Source organism: Haliotis rufescens, unplaced genomic scaffold (genome assembly GCF_023055435.1).
Source record: "Haliotis rufescens isolate VD_foot unplaced genomic scaffold, xgHalRufe1.0.p SCAF_2, whole genome shotgun sequence".
Classification (NCBI taxonomy): domain Eukaryota; kingdom Metazoa; phylum Mollusca; class Gastropoda; order Lepetellida; family Haliotidae; genus Haliotis; species Haliotis rufescens.
This window is the reverse complement of record NW_025963890.1, coordinates 5,411,862-5,426,505: the sequence shown is the minus strand read 5'-3', so window position 1 is coordinate 5,426,505 and position 14,644 is coordinate 5,411,862. Positions and strand designations below refer to the sequence as shown.

At 38.4% G+C, this 14,644-nt stretch overlaps 1 protein-coding gene across 1 annotated transcript in view; it reads left to right on the top strand.

Annotated features, from left to right (window-relative positions):
• The window catches only part of LOC124112795 (solute carrier family 17 member 9-like), a 39,181-nt gene extending 25,892 nt beyond the window's left edge, over positions 1-13,289 (top strand). Inside the window, exons 7-11 of the mRNA XM_046472939.2 lie at positions 985-1,081; positions 6,941-7,028; positions 8,218-8,424; positions 10,188-10,217; positions 11,179-13,289. Of these exons, the coding sequence (XP_046328895.1) occupies positions 985-1,081; positions 6,941-7,028; positions 8,218-8,424; positions 10,188-10,217; positions 11,179-11,318 (562 nt within the window). The 3' untranslated portion in view covers positions 11,319-13,289. The remainder of the gene's footprint in view (positions 1-984; positions 1,082-6,940; positions 7,029-8,217; positions 8,425-10,187; positions 10,218-11,178) is intronic.
• The last annotated feature ends 1,355 nt before the right edge of the window (positions 13,290-14,644 follow it).

Sequence of the window (14,644 nt, the reverse complement as noted above, 5' to 3'; positions counted from 1 at the left end):
TGTTTTTTATTACCAAGTTTACCATCGCACAACTTCATTTTTTTTATTAACTCCATCTGGCACAATGAACTTGTTGGGAGGTTTTTGTGAAAATATTTACTACAAATATCCTAAAGTAAAATGATCAGAAGTAAGTAAAATAATTCATGTATCATCTGTATGTGACAGATTTCAGTTGGCAGACAATCAAACCTGAATTTCAACTCAACATTCCTTGAAACGGAATATAATTCATGTAAATATTGGTAATAATGGTGATTTTATCATATTCACCATGTTTTCACAAATGTTATTAATATTTTCCTCCTATAAATATTTTGTTGGGTATACATACATGAACTTTTGTTGGTTTTACCAAAATTCTGTCTGCCGTCATCTTTCACATTAATTGTGAGACTTTTTGAAATTTCTTTCATTATTCAGTACCATGTATCACCAACCTGTAGATATCAAAATAACCAACCATAGTCCTCATTCCTTGACGTTCGGAGAATAACCCCTTGAGCTTCGAGAAATCATGCATTATTTGTCCCAAGTGAATCAATGTTTCAAGTTCCAACTTCCAAGCCTTGGCTAAGAACTTTCAATATTAATTCACAATAGATAGATAATCTATAATTCAAAGTTGCAAGTAGGTTACCCATAGCCTCTTTTCTGAGAAAACATGGAAAAATTGGGGTCCCCTGATCTCAAGTTTGGAAGACCTCAACACAGTTAGTCTATTGTTGAAACAATGTCACAATAAATGGGTGACATCATGTTCAGATATTTTAGGCATTGTGTTTGTATGATGTCACATTGCTCTGGGCTGCTTGAAAACAATGGGACAAACAAATTTGGAAACACTTTGTCAATCAACATTAAGCCGAACATTAAGCACTCATTGAGAATTACTGAGACTAATTTCACCAATATCCATGTGCCTGTGGGTAATATTCCATGTTCATACTTTGGTTGATCTGTATCTTTACTTCTTACTTCCAGGTCATTAATTGTAGGCCACTTTTGTGAAAACAATGCATTTTACATCCTCTTGTCGTGGCTGCCCACATATTTTCATGAAAATTTCCCCACAGCCAAGGTGAGTTTTGTCCACCAACTGTTATTCAGTGTCCTGCCCAGTGCTTGACCGACCACCTGAACACAGACAGGGAATGGTTCAAGACTTGCGGTACAGAGAATTGCAACTGAGGTTTACTCAGATTTAGGAAGGACAGTATTCTTGCAAAACTTTACTTTTTTTTATCTCAGTACATTTTAGATATCTCTAGCTCTGGTTCAGTACAAATAAATGAAGGTGAAAGGTTTGAGACATGTGAGAAAATGTCACCTACCATCCCTTCCTATTATCTTGATTGGTCCATAAGGCCACATATCACCTTGTTTCTTTTTAAAAAAATATCAGAAGTGAGTTAGAATTCTGTTTGCGATTTCACAGGAATTCTTTTTATTTACCCTTGCCGAAACCATTAAAACCAGCTGTCTGTGTTAAGGGGATCAGTTGTGTAGTTGGCTTCTCAATGTTTTGTTTTGTATGTGCCACAACTTCACATGACCGACAGATGTCTCCGCGCACGTCACAACTGATTAATGTTGAAATTCATAGAAATACTTAGACAGATGTTGAAGTGTGATGTTGTTGGTACATGGAATACAAGATCATGGGACTAATTCCTTCCTGCCTGGTTTACTGTAGATCATTCAACGTGCTGTCTGCATGCATGTTGTACTCTAACCTGTCATGGCTGACGACATTACCTCCCTTTGTAGCTGCGACCATTGTTCTGACGTTTGTTTTGGTTTCAGGGCAATGTTGGCAGGGCATTTTTCTTCAGCACTGATATTTCAAATCCTTTTATTTTGGATGCCAACTTACTTCCATGATAATTTCCCTTCTGCGAAGGTAAGGATTTGGGAAGCTGACCAGATATCATTGCATCCTTGGATTCCATGAATATTTTGTCTTCCGACTTTTTTCATTGATAGGCTTTGACCACTCAGTATGTCTGGCAATAGGGATTCTAGACCTGCTCAGAGGCCGATATTCAGCCCCAAGTCTGCAGCAAATCTCATTAACAATTAAGAATACCCAAATTGGAATTAAAAAATTCCCAATTCATGTTAAAATTTAAAACATGTAAGTAATTCTGTGGCTGTGTAGAGCATGTAGAAGTAACCTGTATTTTGCTGATAACAAGACCAGTATAGAAGAAGAGGTTTTAATGCTAAGTTTCATATTTTTGCATTAGATGCAATCTGAAAATATATTGCTACAATACATGTACTCTTGAATTTGAAAAAAAATCAGAATTTATATAAAATCCCAATTTTGGACAAAATAATGATAAACTTTAGTAAGATCCTGAGTAAACCTGGGTGCTGTTGTACGAAACAGCTAAGCGCTACGAGTGTCGTAAGTCTATGTTAAGGTATGTTTGTACAACAGCACCCTGATCCCCAGCAACCTATGCTGGTCGTAAGAGGCGACCAAATGGATTGGGTGTTCAGCCTCTGTGACTTGGTTGATTGCACATCATCGTACCCCGGTGGCGTGGATCGTTGCTCACAATAGCAACCACTGGAATGTCTGGTGCTGACTTGAGTGTTTACTGGCCTCCATCATATAGCTGGAATATTGCTGATTAAATAACATACAAACTTTAGTAAAACTTGTTTCCCCTGCTAAACTGACTAACCCTTTTAGACTTAGTTTTGCCTGAGTGATTGAATGGAAATGTGCGACTTGTGATGGATTATCCAACCAAAGACCTACAAGGTCACATTGTATGCTATTTAAAGCCCAGGGGTCCAAGCCACTAACATTCACTTTGCAGAGTTGCATCCCTGGACAGTGCCAGGATCCACATGAAATAGGTTCTATACATGTATATGATCCCTGGCTGTCCCCATCCAACCTCTCATCACATTGGTAAACAGTTACCACCAGCATCAGCATCATCCTCTATATCTCCAGGCTTGCATTTTGGTAAACCTACACTAACTGGATCCATTCCCACGGTCCTTGCCATCGCACATTACCTGGCCTTGATTTTCATTAACATTTTACCGACCAATCAAACGTCAGCATAAGGGACAGGATAAAGGAGGTAACTTGTATTACCTAGAAACCAAAGCCACCGCCAGTTTTAATGGACATGAACACATCCTTTTCATCAAAAAGATTTTGGAGGTGTTTTTTTGCGTGTCAGTCAGTTTTTCAATGTTTAATTTTTTGCAAACTTGATTATAATCAATGGGACTGGCCAACCCAACATTGAGGCTGGTTTGTAGCTCGCATTCTGATTGGTACATTTGACTTAGTAGCGTAGCAAATCAAATTGCCAAATGGCAATCAAGGGCGGGTAATTTAAGATTGTGAGAATCACGGGAATGGATCAAGGGGATAATGTAGGCTTACCGAAGTGCTCGCCCTGGAGATATAGAGTATGCATCAATATAGGATTTCCTCCCACAGTAAACTTACACTATGTTATATTTTTAAATATGAACTTGGTAGTTATCAAAACAGCATTAAACCCAAACTCACTCATCCTAGACAAGGTTCTCACCTTCAGAAGCTATTTGCACAAACCCCATTCTTTGAACAGCGAGGAGCCAGTAGACTAGCTGTAGTCAACGACAAATACCCATGTAACCAGCTGTAACCATGGTAAAATTTCATTTGCTGTTCACAAAAAAACAATAGGTTGGTTCATATTATTCTTGATAAGTTAGATAAGCGACACTGACTCAGAAACAGCATGGAACTAAAATACCAGGGAATCCAAGGACTTTTCTATCAGTGTTCTAACAGTAAGCCGTACGTTTGTATTATTTCAGGGCTTTGTTAGTTGGACACTTTTGCCATTCACTGTCATTTCAAATCCTTCTATTCTGGGCACCAACTTACTTCCATGACAATTTTCCATCAGGCAAGGTGAGAACCAAAGTGTAATAGAAGAGGGTGTTTGTGGAGTTGCTTCCTACTCGTATCTTCTCACACTGTCACTAGGGCTGTCTGATAGGGTCCCTCTCGATTGGTTTACTGTCGAAATGTTCCCAGTGTACAAGACGATTTATATTGAGTTTGTACCTAGACTTTAATTGCCATATCATTTTGTACCCAGTCCATATCTAAGTGTATCCAGTTTTTTGTTCTCATTTAGCAGGATGACATCTACCCACTGTATGGTTTAAGGGGAGATAACTCTCTGCACAAGGACGTTGATGGACTTAATCTCAAGTCTCTTTCTAACGGAATCAACTCGGGATAACATTGGTATACAATGTAAATACACAAAAAGTTATTTGGGAATTATGGCGGAAGCAGGAGCGGCCATGTTGTTGAATGCTGTAAACCAGTTCTGGATACATTTACGACATAGACTATTGCAAGATTTCCAAAACATGGTCTGGGTACAAAACAATATGGAAACGAAAATCTAGGTACAACTCGAAATACCATTTTGTACCCAGGGTACATTTTGATAAAAAAACGATCTACAGTGACCTTATCAATGTCACTAGGTATATTACTGTGTCCCTGGCTTGGAATGATCCTGAAGGTTTATGAAGACTAGTCTCCCCTCCTGCTGCCTGTATTGCATGCTTCTACAAGTGGGTAAGCGGCATGGGTTAACTCAATGTTGCAGGGTTAAATTGAGGATTCAATTTTCAACCCCTTTGCTTGTATGTCAAATTCAGTTGTAGTCTTTGAAATTTACAAAATGAATTTGTATTCATTAATTCATTTCATGGTTCTTGTCAGGACGGTGGGGTAGCCTAGTGGTTTAAGCTTTTGCTTGTCACGCCAAAGACCCAGGTTTGATTCCCCACATTGGTACAATGCTTGAAGCCCATTTCTGGTGTCCCCACAATATTGTTAAAAGCAGCATATAACCATGCTTACTCACTCACTATGGTTCTTGTCAAGATATGAGGTCTCTTTTTTGTAGTTGTGTAAGAGTTTTGGGGATGTCATATGACACAGCATTACAGGTTACTCAACAAACTTTACACTTAAGCCTTCAAGTCAGTTGATATGGGAAATGGATTACCATATGAATAATAGATACCTGTAATCAAATGTTTTCAAATCAGCAACAATGGTCAAGTCAGAAATGGCAGTTGCTCATATATTATGGAATTTTTTCGTGATTGATGAATCAGAATAATCATTTTCCAAAAATGATAGTACAATAGACCAACATGCTCTTCAATGTTTTTGATTGTTCAAATTCTGTGTAAAGACTACCTAAGTGTGCTAAGCATTGTTAAGTTGTCGTCTCAATTTTGTGTTAGTCATATTTTATTCAGCTATTTGGTTTGATCCTCCTTGCACTATTCCAACTATATGTGAGCAACATGTAAATTATCAAGTGTGGCCCAAAAGAACCAGTGATTGATATTATGAGCATCATCCATCACCATTGGGGTATGATGACACGCTTTGTTTGTTTGTTTGTTGTTTAACACCGCACTCAGCAATATTCCAGCTACATGATGGCGGTCTATTAATAATCGAGTCTGGACTTGACAATCCAGTGATTGAATTCATAAGCATCGATCCACGCAATCATGATAAGATGACATGCATGAACCAAGTCAGCGAGCCTGACCAACCTATCCCGTGAGTCGGCTTTTACGAAAAGCATAGTTGCTTTTACAGCAAGCATGGGTTGCTGAAGATCTATTCTACCCCGGATCTTCACAGGTCACTATGACATGCAATCAACTAAGTCATGGAGCCTGAATACCCGATCCACAAGTTGCCTTTTACGACATGCAGTTTGTGAGAATCAATTATCACCCCATTGGAATGCAACTAAGCATCTCATCCTCATGATCAGTTACTTCATTGCTAGAGTCCATACAGTTTCTTTCTGCTTACCTTGAATGCAGCCTGATAACTGTCTCCTCCCGCTTGTGATCATGCAGCTGTAGTTACTTCTTGCACCACAGTAAGCCAGTAGCCCTGACTGTGTCTGTTGGCTGGTTATGGGTGTTAATCATGCATGCAGACTGTACTTTGAATTATATTGTTTTCTGATTCTCCTGGATTTCTAGCTTATTTGAACCAAAGGTTCTTGCAAGCAAATGTCGTAGCAGATTGTGTACCATAAACTTTATTGATATCTTCTTTGAAACCACAAGTTGAAATTTTGCCTGTTATACCTGCTCACTGAATTTAAAATTTTCAACATGGCCGTCTAGGCAGCCATTTTGAATTTGCATTTTATACAATGTCATAAATAGCCCTATCTGCATATATAATTGTAAAAGTTGATGTGTAGTAGTAAGTATGTGTAGTGACATTGATTGGTATTTTTTTCATGTATCGTACTTGGCTATGGAAGTTAATTAGGGCGAGAGTTTCGTTCCACTCAGATGTGTGATGGAGATAGCTAAGTGGTTAAAGCATTCGCTAGTCACGCCAAAGACCCGGGTTCGATTCCCGACATGGGTACATTGTGTGAAGCCCATTTCTGGTGTCCCCCGCCATGATATTGCTGAAATATTGCTAAAAGCGACGTAAACCATACTCACTCACTCAATGTACATTGACGTGCCCTAGTTTTTGAAATGTAATTGTAAGTTTTGGGGTTTTTTTAATTTTAATTTTAATTTTAATTTTAATTTTAATTTTAATTTTAATTTTAATTTTAACCAAGCGTGATCACAAGGATATGATGTGCTAACTGCTGCTAAAGTTTCTGTATCCTTGAATAAGAATTAAAAGGGGCATCTGCATGTCTACAGAATGAGTTCGAGAAATGCAAAACCAGTTTACATCATGATATGCTGAAGAATTAATTTCTGTGATTCTTTGTCCATGATGTTTGAAATTGTTGCTCTAAGACAAAAATATATATTATAATTATTACTTTGACTTGTATGTTACATCTATGTCCCTGTGTATTAATGGCAGTTTGTGTTTCAGGGTTGGGTGTTCAATGTTGTGCCCTGGGTAGTGACAATTCCAAGCTCTATATTCAGTGGCTACCTGGCAGACAAGATGATTTCCTCAGGTGAGTGTCTGGCATCAGTAAGCAATGGTTATGATGATGATGGTGGTTATAGTGATGAGTACAGTTGCTCCAAACAAGCACCTGTTACAGTCTGGTTATTTAAGACCATTTTAAATGTCATCAGTCAATCACCAGTTGGTCCTTTCTGGTACCCATTCTTCAACTGGATACATTCTATTTAGATGGAACCGGTGTCATGCAACTCTGAGGCAGACATTTCACCACCGAGTTACCACATGTGTGTCATCTCTGAGGTGCTGCATCTCTTCACACAATGTGATCATGCTTGAGGCAGATACACTTGATCAGGGCACTGTTCCACAAAGGGATCTTAGCTCTAAGCTGATCATAACTCCCATACTTTAACAAAGGCTTATGATCATCATAGTGCTAAGATAGCTTTGTGGGATGGGGCCTAGATGGTCAGGCTCAGTTACTCGGTGGGGGGCACGGGTGGCCCAGTCGTCTAAGGCGCCGCGATTCGCTGTGCAGAGTTGCGTCCCTTAGGCACGCCAGAAACCTATGATTGTGGGTTCGAAATCCCGGTTCGCCCCGGTTATGTTTCTAGGTTTGTCAGCACCATACCCGTGCTCGTGGGTTTCACCGAAGTGGTAAACGTCTGAGACCTGCACCACTTCAGGCTTTCCTCCCACATTAAACTGACACGCCGTGATGTAACTGGAATACTGTTAAAAGCGGCTTTAAACCCAACTCACTCACTCACTCACTCACTCAGTTACTTGGTTGAATGTGTGTCAGCAAAGCCAGATGGCATGGGCAGCCTCAGAAATTCATGCTTGTCTGCTAGCCCGAGACAAGTAAATAGTAGGGGGGGGGGGGGGGGGGGTAGACAAATAAGAATCAAATGGGAGACCTCATTGACTGTTAGCATTTGTATGATTTGAGGGCTACAATTCTGAACCAGTTCTCAATGCTTCGGTTTTGCTACAAATTTGAACTGAATAAACTGACAGAAAATGTAAATGCTGTAAATGCTAGATTTGCCCTGATTATGTTTCTTGGTTTGTCAGCACTAAAATTGATGCTTGTTGGTTTTACTAAAACTGTACACATAAGAGACTGTCATCAATTCAGAAATTTCTCCTCATCTTTTGAGCTGACACATGATATAAAAGATATACTGTTTAAAGCAGCATGAAACCCAATCAGTCACTCACTGTGTCTACAGGGTACTCCGTGACGTTTGTGAGGAAACTGATGCAGTTCATCGCCCTGGGCGGCACAGCACTGTTCCTCGTCATCATCACCTACACCACTTCATATGAGGCGGCACTCACCTGCATGGCCCTCTCTGTCTGCTGCTGCGGCTTCCACAACAGCGGCATCCTCGTCAATCCACAGGACATCGCTCCAAAACATGCAGGATCAGTTTTTGGTAGGTGCCCTCTCTTGTTCCTCGCTACCTGCAGCTTTTGATTACCTTGCCCTTTATTTGCAGTTTTGACTAGTTTCGAAAATATTTTTTTAATACAGTCATATATTTTTTAGTTGATTTTATTGAGACTGACTTAGAAAGAACAAATATGTATTTCTAACAAAACATCAGTGTCTGGCTCTGTTACAGTATGTTTGTTTTTGGCTATTTCTGAATTTTTCTATACTTAGCAGTTTATTTCAAGACATAAAATTAGTTTAATTTGTTAGGGTGGTTATCAGCAATAAGAATATCTAGAAGCATATAAAAAAGCAGTAGATCATATGCAGTGATGCCTATTGTTTGACAATGCATAGTTCATTCAAATGGAACACCCGACACAGTAAGTACTCTTCTAAGGCAAGTAAGTCAAACATATTTGTTAAAAATGGGTTACTGTACATTTTACATGGTTAGCTGGTGACTAGGGCTGGCTGAAAAGATCGATAATCAGAATTATCGCCGCAGAAATATAAGGGATTATCGATATAAAACTGTTGTCATCGATAATAACTTACATAGACTATTGTGAATAATTAAAGTTAATATTTACCAAAACAGACTTGTCATTGTCAATACTGTCAATTGTCGAAGACGGGAAGCAACTGTTTTTGTTATGTCTGAAATGTCTACAAAGTAAACCGTACATAAATGTGTCACTGCACACCAGTGGCATGAAATATGTTGATTTCTGTCAGAACTTTCTTGCATATTTCCTTTAAGTTCCTTCTCTATTATTTATCAATAATTGATCGATATTTTGTTAGTGATTATCAATCGCTATGATGTGTATCAGTAGCCAGCCATGCTGGTTCCTCTTTCTTCAGATTAGACAAATGTGTATGCGTATCTCGATCAGTGCTCATGTACTCAGAACCCATAACTGTACCGAGCTGTAACTGAATGTCTGTATTGAGATTAAGGCTGGCTATCGTAATAGATTATAGAGTTCGATAATCGCTAACTAAATATCAATTACCGTATTCGACATAATAAGCGCACAGGGCGCTCTCAAAATTAGAAATAGGGGGCTCTTATTAGAATATAATTTTGGTGAGATTAAAAACGAGGTTGAAAGATTTTAAATTTTGTGGTCAGCCTGAAATGATATAAAAATAGAATCTGTGTGTATTATACAATATAGATATATTTTCGAGAATTTAATTGCCCATAATTAAGGGTGCATCTAACAAACGAGTGCGTATTACACACGAATAAATAATTCTTGTGTTCATTGATCAATCAGAAGGGGTGCTAACTGGGATTGTTCACTTGCCAATATCTTAGCAAATAACGCCGTGGGCACTTATTAGAGCGGGGCGCTTATTAGAGCGGGGCGCTTATTACGTCGAATACGGTAATTATTGATATATGTATATCAAAGAAGTAACTTAAAACAAATGTGCAAAGAAATCAACATATTTCACGCCACAGGTGAGCAGTGCATAGATTACTTTGTGGACATTTGAGATATAATAAAAAAAAGTTGCTTTCCGTCTTCGACAGTTGACATTATTGACAATAACAAGTCTGTTTTGGTAAATTGATGACAACAATTTCATATCAATTATCCTTAATATTTCTTCTCATGGACAATAATTCCAATTATCAATCTTTTTAGCCAGCCCTAATTGAGATGCTGTTCAAGTCTCTGTGTTGTGCCCTCAAGGTTGACCTTCTTCCCAGTAACAAATCAATATGAATATAACACTCTTCTTTTACAGGTATAATGAACATGGCGGGAGCCATTCCAGGTAAGAAACTTTATCTCTAAGTAACCCTGGCAACAGTTCTGACAAGTGTAAAATCTGATATTTTAGAATCCATTGCCATTGCATACCATCCATGATTATATCCTGTTTGGATTCTGCAATATGTCCCAAGCAGCCATGCTTGCAGTAAGAAACAGCTGGTGCAGTCTGAGCCAAAAAAAAATTAAGTCTACCAGCTGAACTTTGCTCTTGGCATCTTTTCTTCAGATTTTAGTGTTATAATGTGCTGAACTTGCTAGACCAAACAGGGACAGTGGGGTAGCCTTTTGGTTTAAGTGTCCGTCCATCACGCTGAAGGCCCGGGTCCGATTCCCCACATGGGTACAACCACAGGAGTCCGTATCTAAAAATAGACACCCTCATGCATATTCATGACCATCTCCACACGGCTCGCGTGTGGAGATGGTCATGAATATGCATGAGGGCGTCTATTTTTAGATACGGACTCCTGTGGTACAACTTGTGAAGCCCATTTCTGTTGTCCTCCGCCGTGATATTGCTGGAATATTGCTAAAAGTGGCGCAAAATCATACTCACTCATTCGCTCACTCACTGGACTGAAAAGAATTTTACTTGGATTTAGCACTAGAGATGAAAGTTCGCAGATGATGCAGTGTTTAACCTGGCGGATTGTGTGACTGTGTACTCATGCTTTTAACCACTGGCATATCTGGCTCATCCGGTATTGAAAATCATCGTTCCGACATGCTATAATATCGCTGTAGCACAACTCTTGCCTCACTCACTAAAATAATTACAATTGAGCTAGTTTTATTCCTTAAGCTGGTTTTCTTTCAACAATTCTGATCTTGAAGTCAGATCCAGATGGATGAGCCTCTGCCATATGGCTGGCGTAAACAACAACCAGACCAAAGAGATGTGTCATTGCTGTCCCAGACCTTCTACCCACAAGTTTTCCATTATATATTGTTTGTAATTTCAGGTTTCATAGGAGTATATATGGCGGGTCATATTCTAGAAGTGACAAAGAGCTGGAGTGCTGTGTTCAATCAAACTGCTTTGGTCTGTATATTCGGACTGATAGTCTACACCCTCTTTGGTACAGGAAAGAAAATCATATAGACATGCCCAGCTCATGGAGACCGCAACCAACATTGAACAAGGGGAGATAACTGTTCTGAATAGGTTCTTCTATACAAGGGAGATAACTGTTCTCACATAAACACAGTCCTTGCTGGTCAAGTTTGACCAGATTACTAGCCACTGGAGACCATGCCCCATGCCAAGGGAGGGAACTCTGCGCAAAACTCATGGCTTTGATGTCCTCTAGCCCATAATCTGTATTTGGAACAAACAACAGACAGGCTCCTTCCCAGGGCATGATGCATTCGTTACACTCTCCGTAACATCACTGCCACCAGTGTGGGCTCAGCCATTACAAGAATCTGGAAATTTACCCTCTAACCCCAAATGTAGTAACGTTTATACTTTTTTGTCTTTGGGAATGCCATCATAGTGAATTTTGAAAAGGTTAACAACTGACCATATTTACCAGATGAATTTACCTTTTTGTTTGTTTGATCAGATTTGTTTGAGATTGCCAAAGAATTGAAAATCAACCAACTTCCCCCTTACATTCTTACAGTATCAATTACATGCTTGTTGAAATGAAACAGAAATTCAAATTGACAAAGAAAATAATTTAGCAGGGGTAATAATATAAGGCGTAACGGCAGTCATCACTTGTTTGTTAACATAACGGTCGGACGGGTGAGAGTTCAACTCCAAGCATGGTTGTAGCCACCTATCACAGTGGGGAGCTTTCACTGGTGGCAGCGATAGTACAGAGAGCTCCGCGAATGGGCCATTGCTGTGGGGAGCTTGAGACAGTCTTGTGAGGAGGGAGGCAACTCTTGTTACATGCTACTGTAAGTGATGATAGTTGTGTGTGAATGGTAGTTATGTAATGGAGTGTGTGTAACAGCTATGTATGACTGGTAATACGAGAGGCCATAATTCTGTATGTGTACATTTTGCAAAGTGAGAATGAAAGTCAAACTCAATATTATATATTTGATTTGTACATTATTGATAAGTGTGTATAACTGATGAACGCAACCGCATATACCATGAAGCCATGTACATATTAAACCAGAGACCATATAATAAACCATCTATTATATGGTCTCTGCTTAAACTGAGAGCCTCAGTTCATGAGTAGAACTTGGACTACCAAGATCCAAGTCATTCCTGTCTGCATCAGATCTAACAAAAGTTTTAACTTTGAAGAGGTGTATTAGGAAAATACAGTCATTGATGATCTTTGTGTATGAAATATGTATATAAATGTGTTATAAATGTGATATGATGGATACATTTGAAAGCTTTCATGAATTCGAACATTGTCAGTATGCTATCATGGTGTAATGATGCAACTCATTTTTCAAGTATTTTTAATAATAAGGGTGTAAGACTGATTGTTGAATCTGAGTTAATTTTGAGTTTTGTTGTATCATGACAAGGGAGTATTTGGGAGTGTTATGAACATTTCCATTTCTTACATGCCATTCTACGAAACAATGTTTTCCCGATTTAAGCAATATCTGTAAATTGCATTTGACAATATCCACATCAACATCACGACAGCTAAATCATAGGAATCTCATACACCTGGAATGGTCGTATATGCCATGAAAATTCATTTGTCTTTTTCTAGTGAGATAATCTTGATGCTATTTAAATGAGTAGACGTGACCCTTTAAATTGTATAAGTTGTTTGGTAGGTATTACTTAGAAGTTGACGGGTGACAAGGTAGACACAATTTTATGGATAACAACTTCTTTATTACTGTAAAAGGCGACGTTTTGGCATAGATCCTTATACCGTTATCAAGCAAGACTGAATGAGGGACATAGTACAGAATATATATAGTAGGTGGAGGAATAACAGTAGCAACAATTGCATATATGAGTGGGATAACATAGGTAACGTGTTGACAACAAAGGGATAATACTGTCACAACACGATGGACAGAGAACAGATTGGGGGAAGCCAATGGGACATGAAGCCAATTAAACAGGATAAGTGATTATTGCTTGATGAGTTCGTAGTAGGCGGATGGGATGAAAAAGCCTTGATCTCTGTTGATTGATGGCTTGTGGTGACGAATGTGGACTGCTTCTGTTAGTTTTCTTTTAGTGAAATCATGGAGTTGGAGAGGACTTGGACGTTGTCCCAGTTGATGTTGTGAAGTGGGTGTCGATGTTGGTTTGCTGTTTGAGGAGGCGGCTGATGATGTGGGAGGCTTATCCCATGAATGGGAGGATGATGCGGTTCATAGGAAAATATACTATGTCCCTTATTCAGTCTTGCTTGACAACGGTATAAGGATCTATATCGAAACGTTGCTTTTTACAGTATTAAAGAAGTTGTTATCCATAAAATCGTGTCTACCTGGTGACCGCTTAGGGTATTTTTACCATTGGAGGAGTAGGGCAATATCACTTATCTATTTCTAGCTTCAGTAGAATAACATTAAGGCTAAATCAGTAAAAAAAAATTATGGCCAATTTTTCTCGAAAGTAAAGAGGTACAACTTTTACAAATAATTTATTGAAAAAAATTTGAAGTACAACACTTTTTTTTATCAACTTTTACAAATAATTTATCGGAAAAAAATTGAAGTACAACACTTTTTTTTATTTCCAACTTATAATACCAACAAACACAAGTTGGCGCACATTGAATTCAGCTCTTTAATACAATATCTGTGCCGTTTGTGTTCATTTTGTGGGTAACAAAATCTGACTCAAATGCCGCAGGAAATAAAGTGATATGCCAATGCCCAAAAAAACATTTCCTTCTTTCTTGAAGCTTTATGGGAAAATGTTATGGAATAAAGGTTGGTTTGGGATTGGAGTAAGAAAACCTTAGCTTTCCACTATGTGGAACTTAGTCATTGGTGATAATTGTGGTTATTATTCAAACTGTTTCACTTTGTGTTAAATCTTGAGTATCTTGGACAATATTTTAACTGCCTGTCTACAATATGGTTTATACAGATGTGTTTGGTATATAGTTTTTTTGTTGGAATATCAACATATGTAATATAACTGAAATTCTTTTTAAACAGCATTTAACCAACTAACTTTAATGTGATATATACTACCAGGGGCCCAGTTGCACAAAGCTTGCTTTCTTTAACATTGACTTACGACCGTCGTATTGCTTTGTGCAACAGCTCCTGTTATGTAGGGAACAAATGTGTTATTTGTATGTTTGAAAGTTTTGTAATCTTATAATTAGCATATTTGGTTAGACAGTTAATAGAGTTGTGACTCGCAATGGGGCATTGTTTGATTATGGATATCTTTGAAAGGGTCATTTTGACTTTCTCTGTTTAGTATGATTGATGGTATATATGTCAAAGTTACAATTTGTATATATA